General features: G+C 37.8%; 1 protein-coding gene across 1 annotated transcript in view; it reads right to left on the reverse strand.

Moving 5' to 3' along the window:
- Positions 1–15,385, reverse strand: part of LOC150089758 (protein O-mannosyl-transferase Tmtc3-like) — a 186,308-nt gene that overhangs the window by 12,657 nt on the left and 158,266 nt on the right. The window contains exons 9-18 of the mRNA XM_090390094.1: positions 13,159–13,307; positions 12,893–12,976; positions 10,775–10,912; positions 9,112–9,205; positions 8,744–8,881; positions 6,780–6,862; positions 6,495–6,567; positions 6,207–6,293; positions 4,282–4,355; positions 1,187–1,307 (exon numbers count right to left, since the gene is read on the reverse strand). Of these exons, the coding sequence (XP_090246220.1) occupies positions 1,187–1,307; positions 4,282–4,355; positions 6,207–6,293; positions 6,495–6,567; positions 6,780–6,862; positions 8,744–8,881; positions 9,112–9,205; positions 10,775–10,912; positions 12,893–12,976; positions 13,159–13,307 (1,041 nt within the window). The remainder of the gene's footprint in view (positions 1–1,186; positions 1,308–4,281; positions 4,356–6,206; positions 6,294–6,494; positions 6,568–6,779; positions 6,863–8,743; positions 8,882–9,111; positions 9,206–10,774; positions 10,913–12,892; positions 12,977–13,158; positions 13,308–15,385) is intronic.

Here is a 15,385-nt window from a genome sequence, read left to right on the forward strand (position 1 = left end):
TGCATATGGTAAGCCCATGTTCATGTAGTGTGCACCAAAGAAGGTTTCGGGATGACTCGTTCTTGCAGCAATTCTTCGTATGTTGGTGGAGGGATCTAATGTCACGCTCTGCTTGTGTAGAATATGATTGGGCCTGGTCTACATCATGATGTCCTTTCACTGTACCCCATTCCCTCAAGTTACAGGTGGACGTTGACAAACACACACTAATTAGGGTGCTGCCTTTTTGGAATACCAAAAAAAAACACCGAATACCACCGACGCTGGTATTTGCTGGCTGCAGCTCTATCATTTCCTTCACATGCCATACACAAAGAGTCTGCATATTCTGCTAACGTTCTAATGCTCTTCTACTCGCCACCCCTAATTAATTTATTGTACCACAGCACGAATCCGTTCGTTCCAGCCTTACATTTTCATCACGCATTTTATGAACAATTTACATAAATTTTTGCAACAATATGAAGATAGAAGATACAACGATAGATAGAAGCGGAAAAGACGTCACTAATCTGTTTAACGCTCTAACTCAAGCCAGTTGCTCCTACTTCATACTGGGGGGTAGACTTTTCTTGTGTTTTAATGAACCATTCCCTCAATAAATATCGATGTCGAAGACACCCTGTATACATACAACACAATATGCCCTGAGCTGCTGATGCGCTTAAAACCCTACAACAACCAACCGAGCCAAGACAGCTGTTTCGTAGGCGGTAATTACATTGAAGGAATGCAGTAAATAACTCCACGATAATAAATTGTCCTTTCCTATCATTATTTAGTTTCCCCTACTCTGTCCTTACTCTCGATGTAGAGGTCAATGCGATAGTTCAGTAGCACACGCATTTTATTTGACCGTGGTTCTTCATTATTTATCATCATTATTACGCATTTATCCTTATTAAAATAATGATACGTATACAATAACAGTACATATTGTTATTGTTATTTAATTGAGACCTATACAAGTTCCATAAGTTGTTCATGTCGAAGGAATGAACTAATTTGTGACACTGTGTGCTATTTGGATCTAAATTATATGCCTTGTGTTTGTTTCAAATAAATATCGTTATTTACTGTTATTTCCTCCACTTGTCGCGACATGAGAGCATTAAGATAATGTGAGAGGGAGCCTGTCAGTTATTTGTGTTTCCGATCTACTGCCGGTTCTTTTCATTATTCTTACCTGTAATGCTTGTAGAAACCACTCTTCGGCACTATGATAATCTCCAACCTTCACAGCTAACATGCCCAGGTTAAAGTATACAGTCTCGTCAGCAAGCCCCAGTTCCGCAACACGTCGTAACCTGCAACAAAAGTGACGTGTCAAAGAGGTCAACAGTGAGGTATTTTTAACAAATAACTCGTTTCGATTCTTTTAAAAAAATAAAAACACACGTGTATTGCACAAGATACCCCCCCCCCCCATTTATACGTGTTCACATTAGATTGCATATAAGATAAATAGAGTATTGGACATTTTGCGTTTCCATTGTGCATCAGACTTTATAAATGCAATGCAGCCTCGTGGGTAGTTGGTAGAATCGCTGTCCTCCCCACATCGGGTGTAAAAGACCTGAGTTCGAGTCCCGTTGATGATGTGAGGAATTTTTATAGACCTTTTTCACAACATGGCTGAGTTAGTCGGTTTCAGGAGAGGGTAGCATGGTTTTTTCTCCCGGAAACTCTGGTTTTTCGTCCAGCAAACAGTCATTAATTAATCTAAGATTTATTTGTTTGAAATAGCATTAAGGTGAGCTTCCAGGAGGAAGATCAGGGACAGAGAAATACTACTAGAGGATGCGGAGTCTGCATTCCCTGTGGCAAGCGAACTTATTAAAGTCAGCATCCAGTGACTGGGCACGTGAAAACATCTGAAAGGGCAGAAAGCTATCGGACAAGTGAAAACGGTTGAAATACAAGCACAAATTTTGCGTTGCTCTGAGAGAAGGCTGGGGGACTCTCCAAGAGCACTAATCCCAGAATGATGGTGCAAAAACCTGGCCAACGATCATTTCAACAGTCACAGTAAAACATTCCACCCAAATCGGCGTGGGGAGTCATTTAATTTGTAGCAAACTAACCATTGCAGTTATCCTTAGTGGAGGAAGTGTACGTTTGCTTATGGCCCATTTTAAGAGCCAAAACTCAGCAGAAAACTTTGAAGATATCATACTTCTGCAGCATGTAAAAGCATAGTTGTTATATAGTTTCTGGTAGTTGTGAACATCGAACTGGTTGAGGTAGTTTGCAGATTCCAGGAATGAGTGTCATTAATTTATGCAGTTATCTCAGCAAGATCATCGTGTGGAGCATATCTGAAACTTAGTTTCTTGGTAGAGACGGTTTGATATATTCTCTTGGATCAACTACTCTGGTATATCTGCTACATTACCTTAGCTTCCATGTATCAGTGGCAGCTATTAGACTGAAGATTACCTTCCACATCAATAGAACGAGATTAGAAGTATTCAAGTATTCAAGAACTTCTCTAAAAGAACTATGGAATTTAAAACAAACTGTTTTATGATGTGTGGTTTCTAACGTATCGGTCTCTTGTGACACCTTGCTTTCATGGGGATTTTTGCCTGATACTAGTTTAAAGAAATATCACAATTGTGGAACCCAGTATCACTAATATGTATAATTTAGCTCTTATCGGAATGATTTTCATCATGATATCATTGAAATAATGCATGACTGGCTTTTAAAGTTTATTTGTGTAACCGAATATACTGGAATATTACTCCTCTGTATACAATAACTGGGCACATTCCCATAGCGCATGTTTGATTGTATAATAATAGTTCTAGTATGCGCCATAAATATTATAGAGCTTAATTTCACAACGAGTCATCCACGAAGAATGGAATCGAGGTCGATATAATTAACAAGACCCTAAAGACAATTTCCGAAAGGAAAATAAGTTGCTTATAGCAGATACAACTGGGTTAAAGCCGTTAAGATGGTGTACTTGATAAAGGCGTCGAGTACTGATGTCAAAGAAATCTTTGTCCCACAAGCTAGTAGATTTGACACTTACGCGAGCCACTTTTAAGGACCATCAGGGAAGACATGCTGATTATGGTAGAAAAATTTTTAAGATATACTGTAACGCAACACATCTTTATAAGTTTGTTTCCCCATTCCATCCTAAGAATACAGCGACTTGTATCGCTTGGGTTTCGCAGAGACATACAGATAACTTCTTTTTCAAGAGTATCTACTTTTTACGCTCTCAACTACGAAATATTGTATTGGGCATATGTATCTATATATTCGTCTTGTCCGTCCGTTATGAATCAGTGACTCGTAGGCGAGTAAAGCCTTCTTTATTCCCGGATGCTCAGTTTTTAATGTTTTATTTTAACACTGTTTGCTCAAGCGTGGCTAATTTTTTTATTAACTGCATTTTTAATCAAATATTAGTATTAACAGTGTCAAATGATGCAAGAAAGCAAGCTCATAAAGCATCGGCCAAAAAAGAAGCACTCGTCCCATATCACCTGTCTATCCCTTCTGACAATTTTTATAGTTCTTCCTTGAATTTGTTCAACTCTCCACCTTTACACCACCAAATGGGAATTTTTTCTGACAATCGACCAGCTGCGCTCTTAGAAGGAAATTTTCTGCACATCTATCCTGCAACCATCTTCATCAATTTGAATTTATGACTCCTCATATGTGTAGGCTGAGAAAGAGGAAGGATTACACCAAAATTGAGCTTACTAAATCCATTCAAAGCCTTAAACACCTCAGTCAGATCTCCTCGTAAGTGTGTACTCTCCAGATGTAGCAATTTGTAGAACTCTTTGATATTTGGTTTCTGGTTATTGTATTGTTCACGCATGAATTTGTAATAAGAATGATGGTGCAGAGGAAGAAAGCTTGGTTGCACACCACTCAAATCGAAAAATCTATAAAAGTATCTACGATTATAGTATCAATAATTAATATGAACTTTAAAATTAAATTATGTCGTGGAGGCAACATTGTTAATTTTTATTTAATTTTCACGTAAGATCTACATTTTAGAAATAATATTAACTAAAGGAATTTTATTTTGAGTCGTCCAGCGGTATCCGTAGAGGTCCATATGAAATTTATCACTTCGAATAGCGTGTGTTCTGAACTGAAAATAATATAATGAAATCCAATTTTTCTCGAATTTTAATATAAAGGCTCATTTCATCTCCCACAATTACGAAAATTATAAAACTAAAAATTATATACGCATCAAAAAACTTATTACATCTTAGATTTTAGAACAGTGAAAATTACCTTTGAACTGCGACGTCCTGAAACTGATACAATCCCTCCACTTGTATCAACCTTGCTGAAGCAAGCAGAGACGGCTGAAAGATTAAAAGAAATTCAATTACTGAAGAAATAGGCATCCGAAATATCGAATCAGTGTGAGACTCACAGCGCTGTTTGCCTGCTTAACACTTTTAATACGAGCGAAAATTTTAAAAACGGACAGAAACACAACACTAGCATGCTACATCCTCTAATAACTAATAAAACTGCAATGGTCTTAAAGAAAAAATATGCTTTTCTGTTTGTACTCTGGGACTGCAGAAAATTCAGAAGATAGAGAAAATACAAGAATATCACCATGTTTATCACGTGGGCTAGAACTACGATCAAATTTAACTTCTCCACATTGCACATACATTATATTACCAAAAATATTGCAACATCCCTCCATGAATATTGTACACTGTGTCTTTGGTACTCATGCGGCCTATGCGTACCAAATCTCTTGGAACTGCCAATGCAGCAACAGCTGCATTGGCAGTTCCAAGATTACTGGATATTAGAATCCAGTATTCGTGGCGTGGGTTGAAACAGATTTTTTCAACTTGGGACGGTGATTGATGCCGTTTACTGTATGTTCAACTATTTCTAAATATCCATCACAGTGGATTTCAGGAGCTGCAGTGTTATTCGAAGATAGAAGACCGTAGGCGATATCTTAACTAAACGAAGGATTCGGACGGGCTCACAAACTCACGGAATGTGTTCAAGGAATTATAAAGATGGTAGTTCGCTTCCCATGCATGTCGTGTACATAAACATCATCACGGATAAATTTGCTCGGTAATGTTTTTGTACACTACAAATAAGCTACAGAAATATCCATTAGTAGGTGGACCATCCATAGAGTTACATACCTTCGGTTCAATGGTAAAGCAGCTGCGCATGCTCCATATGATATTTACGAATGCGAAATGGCATTTGGGGTGGTGTCATTCCTGACATTTGAGGACCCCAGAACAGTGGCAGAAGATATTATGGGGATGCTGAATCTTCATAATACACAATTTCGTTCCGATGGACATTTTTGGATGTTGGGAAGGCCCAAGAATACTTTCTTTCGGAATTTATCGTCACAACCATCAAGATTTGGTGGAGGCAGGCGAACTGATAGTGTGAGGCTCTTTCATTTAGTTTGAACTTGAACGTGATCCTTTGGTGGTAATGTCCAAAACTATAACGTCTATGGCCCATGTAGACGTTTTGGACACTTATATGCTACCTACATTAAAATTTGGCGCTGTCAGTATCATCACAACACCGCTATAAAGTCTATAGGGTGATACGTGGACAATGACGTCAAAGAGTTGGACAGACAGGCTCAAAGGACCACTGGATACCGCTAAACTGCCTTCTTCCAAACCATTCTGCAGCAGTCTTGCATGAAGTATGGGTTTTAATTCTGGTCAACACCTATGGGAAGTTAAAGGAAGTCACCGGCCAAAGATGGCCATATTATGTGTCAAATTTTGAATTAAAAGCCCTTTTTTGCAACTAACCGCGTGCTTTTCCGAACAGTTTTCGTCGTCTTCTTTTAATTAAAATCTTTTAATTAACCATGACAATTCAGTTTTTCACCTTAAATTACTCAAAATAGAACAATGCATTCTACGCAGTAAAACATATTTCGCAGCCTAGAAATATTACGAGTTCTTCAAAGGAATGTTTATATGTGCGTGTGTATCTATACACGAGTTGTCTGATAAGAGTCAACTCAGTTTCAGCCATCTTGATCTTCAATTAGTACATAGCGAGAACAATAAGTATCAATATTGACCGAGCAATAAATATTCCCCTAATGTTAACATCGCGATGTGTAGTGAGCATGCGTTAATTAGCAATTCGCCCTCCTTTCAGCAAACAGTAATCTCAGGAAATCCAATTACCTCGTGATGAGGGTCATAGTTCAACGCCCTGTTGAATAGACTCAAAGCTTCAGTCGCCTTTCCTTGTTCTGTGAGCACAATACCTAGCTAAGAGAAAGGGAAAAATTTTTAGAAAACTTCCACGTTATGGTATAATCATTTATAGAGATTAGCAATCAATAGTAATTGATGAATCAATAAATCGAGTTATTAATCAAGCAACATCCGCTTCCATACATTTTAATGCAAAGATACGACAAAATGGCTCTTCCATTCTTATTAACGCTTCTTTATGAATATTGCACTTACATTATAAAGCATGTTAGGATCCTCTTCATCTTGCTGAAGGGCCTTTTCAAGTACGAATTCTGCCTCGCGTGTCCTGGAATTAAAGTATGAACATTACCATCTTGTAGTTTGATCATGATGTGTTTTAATGTAGTTTTTTCAGATATAAAGAATAACAATCGGAACGGTGTAGGGAATATTTGTACAAGAGCAGTTTTAGATTAGTCTCTAATTATACCACTCTACGTTAGACGCACTACATATTTGTGTATAACGTAGTGTGTTTTCCATCGTACCTACACTTACCTGTTTGTCCTCAGCATGAGGCTTCCCCAGCCAACGTACGCCTCAGTGTAATCTGTTCGCAAGCTGACTACGTGAGCGTACAGCTGAAAGTACAAAACGTTTATTCAGTTAATTGCATATTATGGTTAAAAAACTTGTATAATTTAATTACTACAAGTCTGCAGCCTCAGAAAGATAATTTAGCAATATAAACGCACTGGAAAAGGCAGCAGACAATACTTCAGAAAATTTTATACGTTGAATATTATAATGAATAATTACAATATTTATTAATGTAATAAATTGACTGAACAATTAATTTACTGCGTAAAGAAAACGAAAGTGGAAGTATCCTTATTTATAGGAATTTAATTTTGGATATTAGCCGGCCCTTTTAGCCTGCTTTCCAAAAATAGAAAACAGGCTTATGAGATCATGTCTGTGTGTGTCTGTGTGTAACCCCAATAACCTTTGTGTTTACAGTCCAATATAATCAAAATTGACAGTATATGCGAGTGAGTGAGTTCAATGGAAATTCCTATTTTTATTCCTAATTACCATTTTAACAAGATGGACGCCAAAATTATAAGCTCCATCCATTTTGGACTTCTAGTGTTTACAGTGCGATTTAAAACAAATTTACAGAACATATGTGGGGTGGTTACAGAGCATTCTGGCATGGGTATTCTTATTTCAGTCCTGCGGTCATTTGAGTGCAGTCATCTTGAAAAAGGGTGGAAGCTAGTCAAGACATGGTCCATTTATAACTTATGTTTACGTGCGAGGGGATTTTATGGCACTTACATCTTGGAAAAAAAAGGGTCAAAGTATCTTGGTTACTCGACATGTTGGATGAACTCGTCCATCAGAACTATTTGTTTTGTATTAGTGATGTTTAATGCTTTATGTAAATGACATATGCGTTTTGCATTTGGAGAAAATGCATGACTCGTACTCAAGAAATACGCTAAAGTTTTGGTCAACTTCATAATGACACTTATATAGGCAACAGAGCGATCTACTGGTCGCAGTATGTCTTCTGCGGTCTCAAAGCATTGAATTTCTTAACTCCATCTTGTGAAACAATCAAATTCACATGGACTCTTATCTAGACAATGGCTGGGGTGTGCTTAAGAATTTGCCTTCCCATTGTTGCAGTAGGCAACAGTGGGAAGAGAAATCCTTCCATGCACTGGCATTGCCGTATAAGACTTCTCTTCAGTTTTGAAATTTTATCCACCGGAATTTTATCCACCAGAATCGTTCGATATGGCAAACCATGGAAACACTTATTTGCCTTTCATATTCCCAAGACTTAAATATCTATCAAGAAACGCTGATCTTGCTTCGTAAACATATCTCGGAGCGCCTCCAGCACACGCTTTCACTCCTCCGTCCAGCAAAACAACTTTCCGTTCACGCTCTCTCACGAATCTACCATGGGCTCGTCAACTGTCCTGCCTCCTTTTATACGTATCCTAGCAACGTGATTACTGCTCACGAGACCGTGTACAATTAGTGTTGTCAGTATTTTTTGAGTAACCCTTGTTTATTACATGACAGCACGAAAGCAACAAAGAAAGAGCCAAATGCATTTGTGAGCTGCCATGTTATAATAAATGCGATACATTGTATTTGTTACTTAGATAAGCGTCAATATCAGATTCGATGGAAACATCAGCGTAGTCCTTGATTAAAGTCAGTGTACTGTAATTTTCAAGCTTTATTTCAGCACAGGGAATGCGTTATTTCCACAAAGTGCACAACGAAGTCATGTATGGCGTTTTGATACTCAGAATATTAAAGATGTTCCTTGAAGGAGCGTTAAATATTAGTGCAATACTTGATATTGTTACATTAATCACTAAGCTAATTTATTGATCAAATATCGTATGCTTCAGAATTCTTCCTGTCACCCAGCACACTTCAACGACTTTTAACCACGAGAGATTAGTGGACACGAGTCAGAGAAACAGTTTCCTTACTTTATCTGCCTCTTCCAGACGAGATGAATTCTTCGATATTAGCGTGGCTAGTTGGAGCAGTGCTTTCAAGTGGTGCGTGGTAACTCGATTATCTTGATCGGGGCTTGCCAAGTCTTGTTTTGGCAGTAAAGCCTGAGCCTGCAAGGAGAGAAATTGAAAGCCATTTAGTTGTTGTTTTCCCAGTAATATATATGAGTGTTTTCTTTTAGCACAGATAAACGGTCTGCAGTCTTTTTTATTCTTATCTATAAAAACATATTACTGAACTATTCAAAATAGCATACCGTTATGTTTATGTCATCTCTCTTACCAGGACAGCCATTATGAAAGTTTAACGATAGATTCGTTTTAGGAAAATTTCTTCTTACCTTTACATAAGCATCCTCTGCCTCGCGGTACATCTTCAAGCTAGTGTAAACGTTGCCAAGATTTAAATATCCCATGACATCGTCTGGATGGACCCTGAAAAACAGCATACGATTAAAATGGATCGAGTACCTGTAGGGAATTCATGGTTAGACGTCTTAAGTATTTAGAAATCCAGATTTTTAAATACTATTAAGGAGTTGCTTTCGAGCCAACAAAATATTTAGTAAATTCGAAATTCAATTCGACTTTTGGTCGAATTGAATTTCGAATTTCAAAAATCAATTTGAAAAGTTGCGTTAATTTGTGGGAACTTTATTCGGGCTCAGGAGTACCAAATAAGCGCAGGAATATATTTAATTATTAAGCACAGAGCAAGGACTACTTTTTTTTTTCTCTGAAAAAAGTAGATTTTTCATTCAGGTGTTTTTATTTTCAGAAAATGGGATTTCATTCTGAGTATTTCTTGAAATAAAAAAAATACATTTTTCATTTTGTTATATTAAGAGATCATGACTCAAGAATGATACATTCCAAGAAAAACAAACAAAAAAAAGAACCTATAAAACGGCCAGTTTCACAAATCAAAATGACGAATAAAATTTAAAAGGAACTAAGCTTCTTTTTCCCTCATACAACGGATGAAAATAAAACCCGGAACAGAATTCCAGAGAAGTTCTTATATATGCAAATATGAGCGCACGAAGACTTACAGCTGACGGGGTTTCGTAATCGAAAATTCCCACACTGTATTACATCCCCATTAACCCTCGGTTTAATGAATATTCGGATCATTAAATCCAAAGACAGTCATCAATTTCGTAATTACTGAATTAACTAGCAATAATTAACGCTTAATTTTATTGCTATATTATGGAAGGGGGAAAAACAGGTCTCTGTGATCCTTAAAATCCGATAATTTTGCTGCACCTCAGTATCTATGCTTGTCCATGATGAGGATTTAATTGTCTTCTAACGGCCTCAGCTTTGGAGCAATATCAGGAATCGGAGGAAAATGGATAATCGGACTGGAAGAGGGTTATTTGCTGTTGCTTTAAAAGATATAAAGATTTAAAATAAGAAGAAAGCTTTAAAAAAAAGATCGCTTCCAATGGAAATACGCTGGAATCCTATTTAGGCAATACCCAAATTGCCATACATGTACTTCATGGAAATACTCGATGAAGAAAGCCAAACTTCCGGTTGTGCTTGATACGCAGTATAACAAACAGTCCAACGAGCACATCGGGAGGCATTCAAAGAGACGTTGATGGAAAATAAGAAATGTAGAAAAGGAAATGAAATGACAAGTTTCCTCCTTACACATACATCTGCCGGCAGTGAATCGTCTGAAAGGCGAAAAACTCTGAGATGCTAATCGGGCAGGTGGAATGTTCTTAACCGCATCCCAAGAGAGCCGCTTCGCATTACAATATTCGATCCGTTTCCGTGGAGCACCGCGTATGGAAAATAAGACGTCATAGAGGCTAGAAAGTCCCCATTTTATGATAGCTTAGATCGCGGCAGAAGCGGCATGTTCCCCGTGCGACAATATCGTCATAAACAGCCTCGTTAGCTTGTCTCTAGGGGGTTGTTTGTGAAATTAAACCCGCCTCTCCGAGCCACGACAAAGTTCCATCATATTAACGCATGCCTTCAACTTACCTCACAGCACTCCCGTAGTGCATGAGCGCCTCCTGCAGGCGACCTGACTTCTCCATCAGACGCCCCATATTATTCAATAGCTTCACATTCCGGGGGTTCACCTCAATCCCCGCTCTGTACAACGTTTGCTCCGACTCCCTAGTGAGGAGACAAAGGGTTAATTGTACACACGAAAGCAGTCGCGTGAATCGCAGCGCAGCAAGAGAGATAGGAAGGGAAAGACAGAGAGAGAGGAGGGAGGAGAGAATGAGGAAGGGGATACGGATAGAATTTGCGCACTAATTCAGGTAGTGAAAGTTGGAATTAAATACCGCATTCGTAGCTACACAATTTTCTATAAAGCAACGTGCTTTCACCTTTTATATCTGCGCATGCTCGTAGTGATTTAGTTAATGTCATTCAAGCTTCCTTTAAGCGTTGATAACATTTTTATAATGCCAAGATGAGGGTATATCCGAAGGAACCCGACAGGATTTTGTTAGTGACACATAAGGTCACTTCACTCTCAAGCAACTCCCAAATTCATTACAGCCACACTTCCGCTGGTGCATCATTGAAAACGTAAAAGCTCCTGATCAATAGCCCTGGAAGATAAAGTTTCGCACTTCCTTTCTCCCAGTGCTGATTGCCTCGGCTCATGAATATCTAAGTTATTGCCAAAAGATCGTTTTTCATTGGAAATACATTTGTTGCTAGGAGACTGCTGAAAGCGGCAATTGAACGAAAAGGAAATGCAATGATAGAATAATGAAACTGACACTCTCTCTGGTTGGTGCAAGTATTGACATGAATTTGACGCATAGTCACACTTTTTGAAATTGTAATGAAGGTTGTTGCGTCACTCTGATCCTTTGGATAGTACTTAAACTAGTTTTAGATGTCATGTCAGACTCCGGTGGTACTGGCTATTAAATTGAACTGCTCGTTATTATATTTTTGAAGCGAAGAATTATAATATCGAAGAACCTTATAGATGAACTGGATACAGAGTGTCTGCAATTAAAGTCAATCTACTCTGACACATGTTCAGAGAAAACTAATTAACAGAAGGTATTTATATGGTAAGTATGTATATGGTAGGCACGTTATAGAGATGATGTAGAGGATGATTATGCAAAATTATCTAGAGCAGAATTATACAAAAAGAAAACTTCTAACATGCAAATATAGCTTCCATACGATCCCGGAATAATTTCGACAGTTCCCTCCTTCCTTGATCATGTTTGGCTTGTTTGTCCCGGAATCAGCGCCACGCCCCTTGGTGGCGACTTTTAGAAGTACTCTTTTTGCATAACTCTCATATGTATCGTCTTCATAATGTGATAATTAAATATGCCTTCTTTCCATTAATTAGTTTTCTCTGCAGGCGCATCGGAATAGATAAACTTCGACCCATCCTAGGAATGTCACGATCCTTTGTCGCTGTCTCACTTGAAAAACTAGTAGACAAATGCAAAACGAAGCGATTTCACGCATGTGTGCATCCTTAATATTAGATGTAGTGTCAGATCCAGAATTAAAAGGTTGGTGTGAAGTTTGTCTCTGCATGTCTCCTTCCGCTCCGAGTTCTTTCCAAACTCCTTTTCTTATTTTACTAAACACATCAAAATAAAATGCGTGTGTGTGTGTGGTGCAGATGCGGCTTTCTCTGATTCAGTATTGATGTGTTATGAATACATTCGATGTGATTGTTAAAACATTAAGGAGACATGCATTGCTCCCAGCTACTGATGTCACCGCAGCATCAGCATTCTACCAACAAACCGAGCACTAAGTGTTGGAAGTTCGATGCTACGATGTCGGAATTACCCTTACACAAGTGATAATGCATCTGCCATTTATTGGGCAAACAATTACAAGCTTATTACAAACACTTAGTAATCTTCGTAATTGTAGAGAACGTCTGGGTTCTTCTGAATTTTTTCGACACACCGATAATATATTCTTAAGCCAGTAATCTGTTACATTAGATAAGTTATATTTCACTTTAATTTAATTAAAGTGTATATAGCATATATAATACAGGGGTAACTACAGTTAAACAATAATTATAAATAAATATCGTGAATTACTTCATTTTGCGATAGAAAATATGAAACAAAAGTGTGATAAACATACCAATCTAGACACCTCCTGGTGGTCTTGAGGCCATGGAAGAGCAAGAGAAGACAGAGTCCCACATTTGCTACGAGCTTCCTCGTGCTGAAAGAAATGAAAAATTAAAATTCTAACCAAATAATTACGTGAACATTACATAAAAAAATCTTTCAAAGCTAATCACTATAGTAAATTAATATCTATGTATTAACTATTTATATTTTGTTTATTAAGTAATGAAAGAGATTAAAATGATAAGAACTTGAAGATTGGGTGGGAATTCTCACCTGCGATATCGAAGAATGCTCCAGCCAAAAGCTATCAGGATACAAAATCCCATGCTGGGAAGGTACAGAACTCGTTCTGCTACCACGAAACCAACAGAAAAAAACAGGTTTGTAGCTGGCAGGAATGGAGCAGCCATTAGAAGAAGGCTCTAAAAGATAATGATAAATTTATGCTGCCACATATCTTTAAAATCTAAGTTAAAAACTTTAATACAGAAAAGTACAATGCTTCACTATTTTGACAACCGCTTCCATTTGCAATATAGGTGATGGTTACAATATTTGCATTTTTATTATACACAGTAGTACAATATACTAACTGTAGAGGGTAATACCGCCGCTGAATTTGGAATAAAGTACTAGTGGAAAAAAAATTTAATTATTAATTTTAATATTATTAACAAGTTGACTTAAGCCGGTGTAATATTTAAAGTTAAATCTTGGTAAGATTTAAAGTTACTGCCCTGCATATGGACTTTTTTTTTTTTTAAAAACACAATACTAAATTTATAACTATAGTAGTAACTCCTAACAATAATCAGCAGTTACTGGCTTGCTATACGACTTAGCATGTGTTTCATTTATATTTAAAATATATATATACATATTTATCTTTGTAGATGCAAAACTAAAGTCTAATATCGCGTACAAACATGTGTTCAAAATGGGTTTGGATTATAAATAAGATTAAAAAAAAAAAAAAACTAATTTATATCTAAGCTACATTAACAGTAAATCATTGTTTCCCCTTTAGATGCCGCTATACTGCATGACAGCAGTGCTTTGCATTAACTATTTTCACACTTTGTATTGTGAAACTGGCTCTAAATTAATTTTAAATCTCCACTAATTTTAAAATATAAACCAAAATAAATTTAATGCTAATGCATTAGATTAAAATAAAAATAATAACTATATCATTGCATATGGGGAAAGATTCCATTACATCAAATACTGTTTTAACGGTAATTTCACCATCACAAAATATATTTCTAGTTTACCGAACAAAATTTGCTATCTTATTGCATCACTACTTTTAAGTTAGTTTTAATAAGGAAAGCTTAGGTTAGGCGTGCGCTAAGAGCCAAAGCAACTGATGCTATGAAGCATCAGTATATTACTTGTATAAGTGTGGGGGTGTTCTTCGGTTAGTTTGCTGTCGGTTGCCCCCAGGGCTCTGTGCTTGGGCCATTCCTCTGGTCCATTGTTCTGGACGAGTTCCTGGGGTTTGACCTGGGTGGAGCCAGACCCTTAGCCTTCGCTGATGATCTTGTTCTGGTGGTGCAAGGTGACACAAGAGCGGCACTGGAAGCAAAAGCAAATACAGCTCTAGAAAAGCTCCAAAACTGGGCAGCACTCCACAACCTCTCAATTTCTGGTGAGAAAACAAAATCGATTCTCCTCAAAGGAAAGCTACAAATACGCAGGCCTCCAACAATGAAGTTAAATAACATCCCTATACGTCTCTACACAGAAGTCAAATACCTGGGAATCTACATTGACACCGGTCTTACCTTTCACTCTCATCTGAAGTACTTATCCACAAAAATCCGAAAGTATACGGCTATGATAAGAAGAGTCAGCAGAGCGGACTGGGGTTTGAAGCATAAAGCTTTGTCTCTCATCTATAAAGTGGCGTTTCTCCCAATTGTGTGTTATGGAGCCTCAGTTTGGTGTACAAAGGCTATCCTGGAAAAGAACAAGCGTAAACTTGACTCAATACAAAGATTCATGATGTTATCTATCTGCAGGGCATGTCGCACTGTCAGCACCCCTGCCCTACAGGTTATTACTGGATGCTTGCCACTCTATCTTGAGGTGATTAAAAGGGGACTTTACCATCGATTAAAGAAGGGAATTCCGACACAGTTGTTAAATCTTCAACTGCAGCTTACCAATGACCTGAAACAAGAAAGAAAACGTATCTTCACACACCTTCAAGGAATTTGGCAGCATTCATGGGAAACCACGCCCAAAGGAGAAATTACCAGAAGATTCCTCCCATCCATTGACATGACTTTCCCGAAGTCTCCTTCCTGGTTTTCACCTGGTCTGCAAGTTACATTCCTGATCACAGGACATGGGCCCTTTCAACAAAAATTGACAGCAATGGGAATTGAAAGCAATCCATTCTGCCACTGTGGCGAAGAGGAGTCATGGGGGCATCTCATGTATGAGTGCCCTGCTTACGATGATTGTAGGCTCAAATTTTTTACTGAAATCCAGG

This window comes from Mastigoproctus giganteus, chromosome 2 (genome assembly GCF_048544385.1).
Source record: "Mastigoproctus giganteus isolate SK-2022 chromosome 2, ASM4854438v1, whole genome shotgun sequence".
Classification (NCBI taxonomy): Eukaryota; Metazoa; Arthropoda; class Arachnida; order Uropygi; family Thelyphonidae; genus Mastigoproctus; species Mastigoproctus giganteus.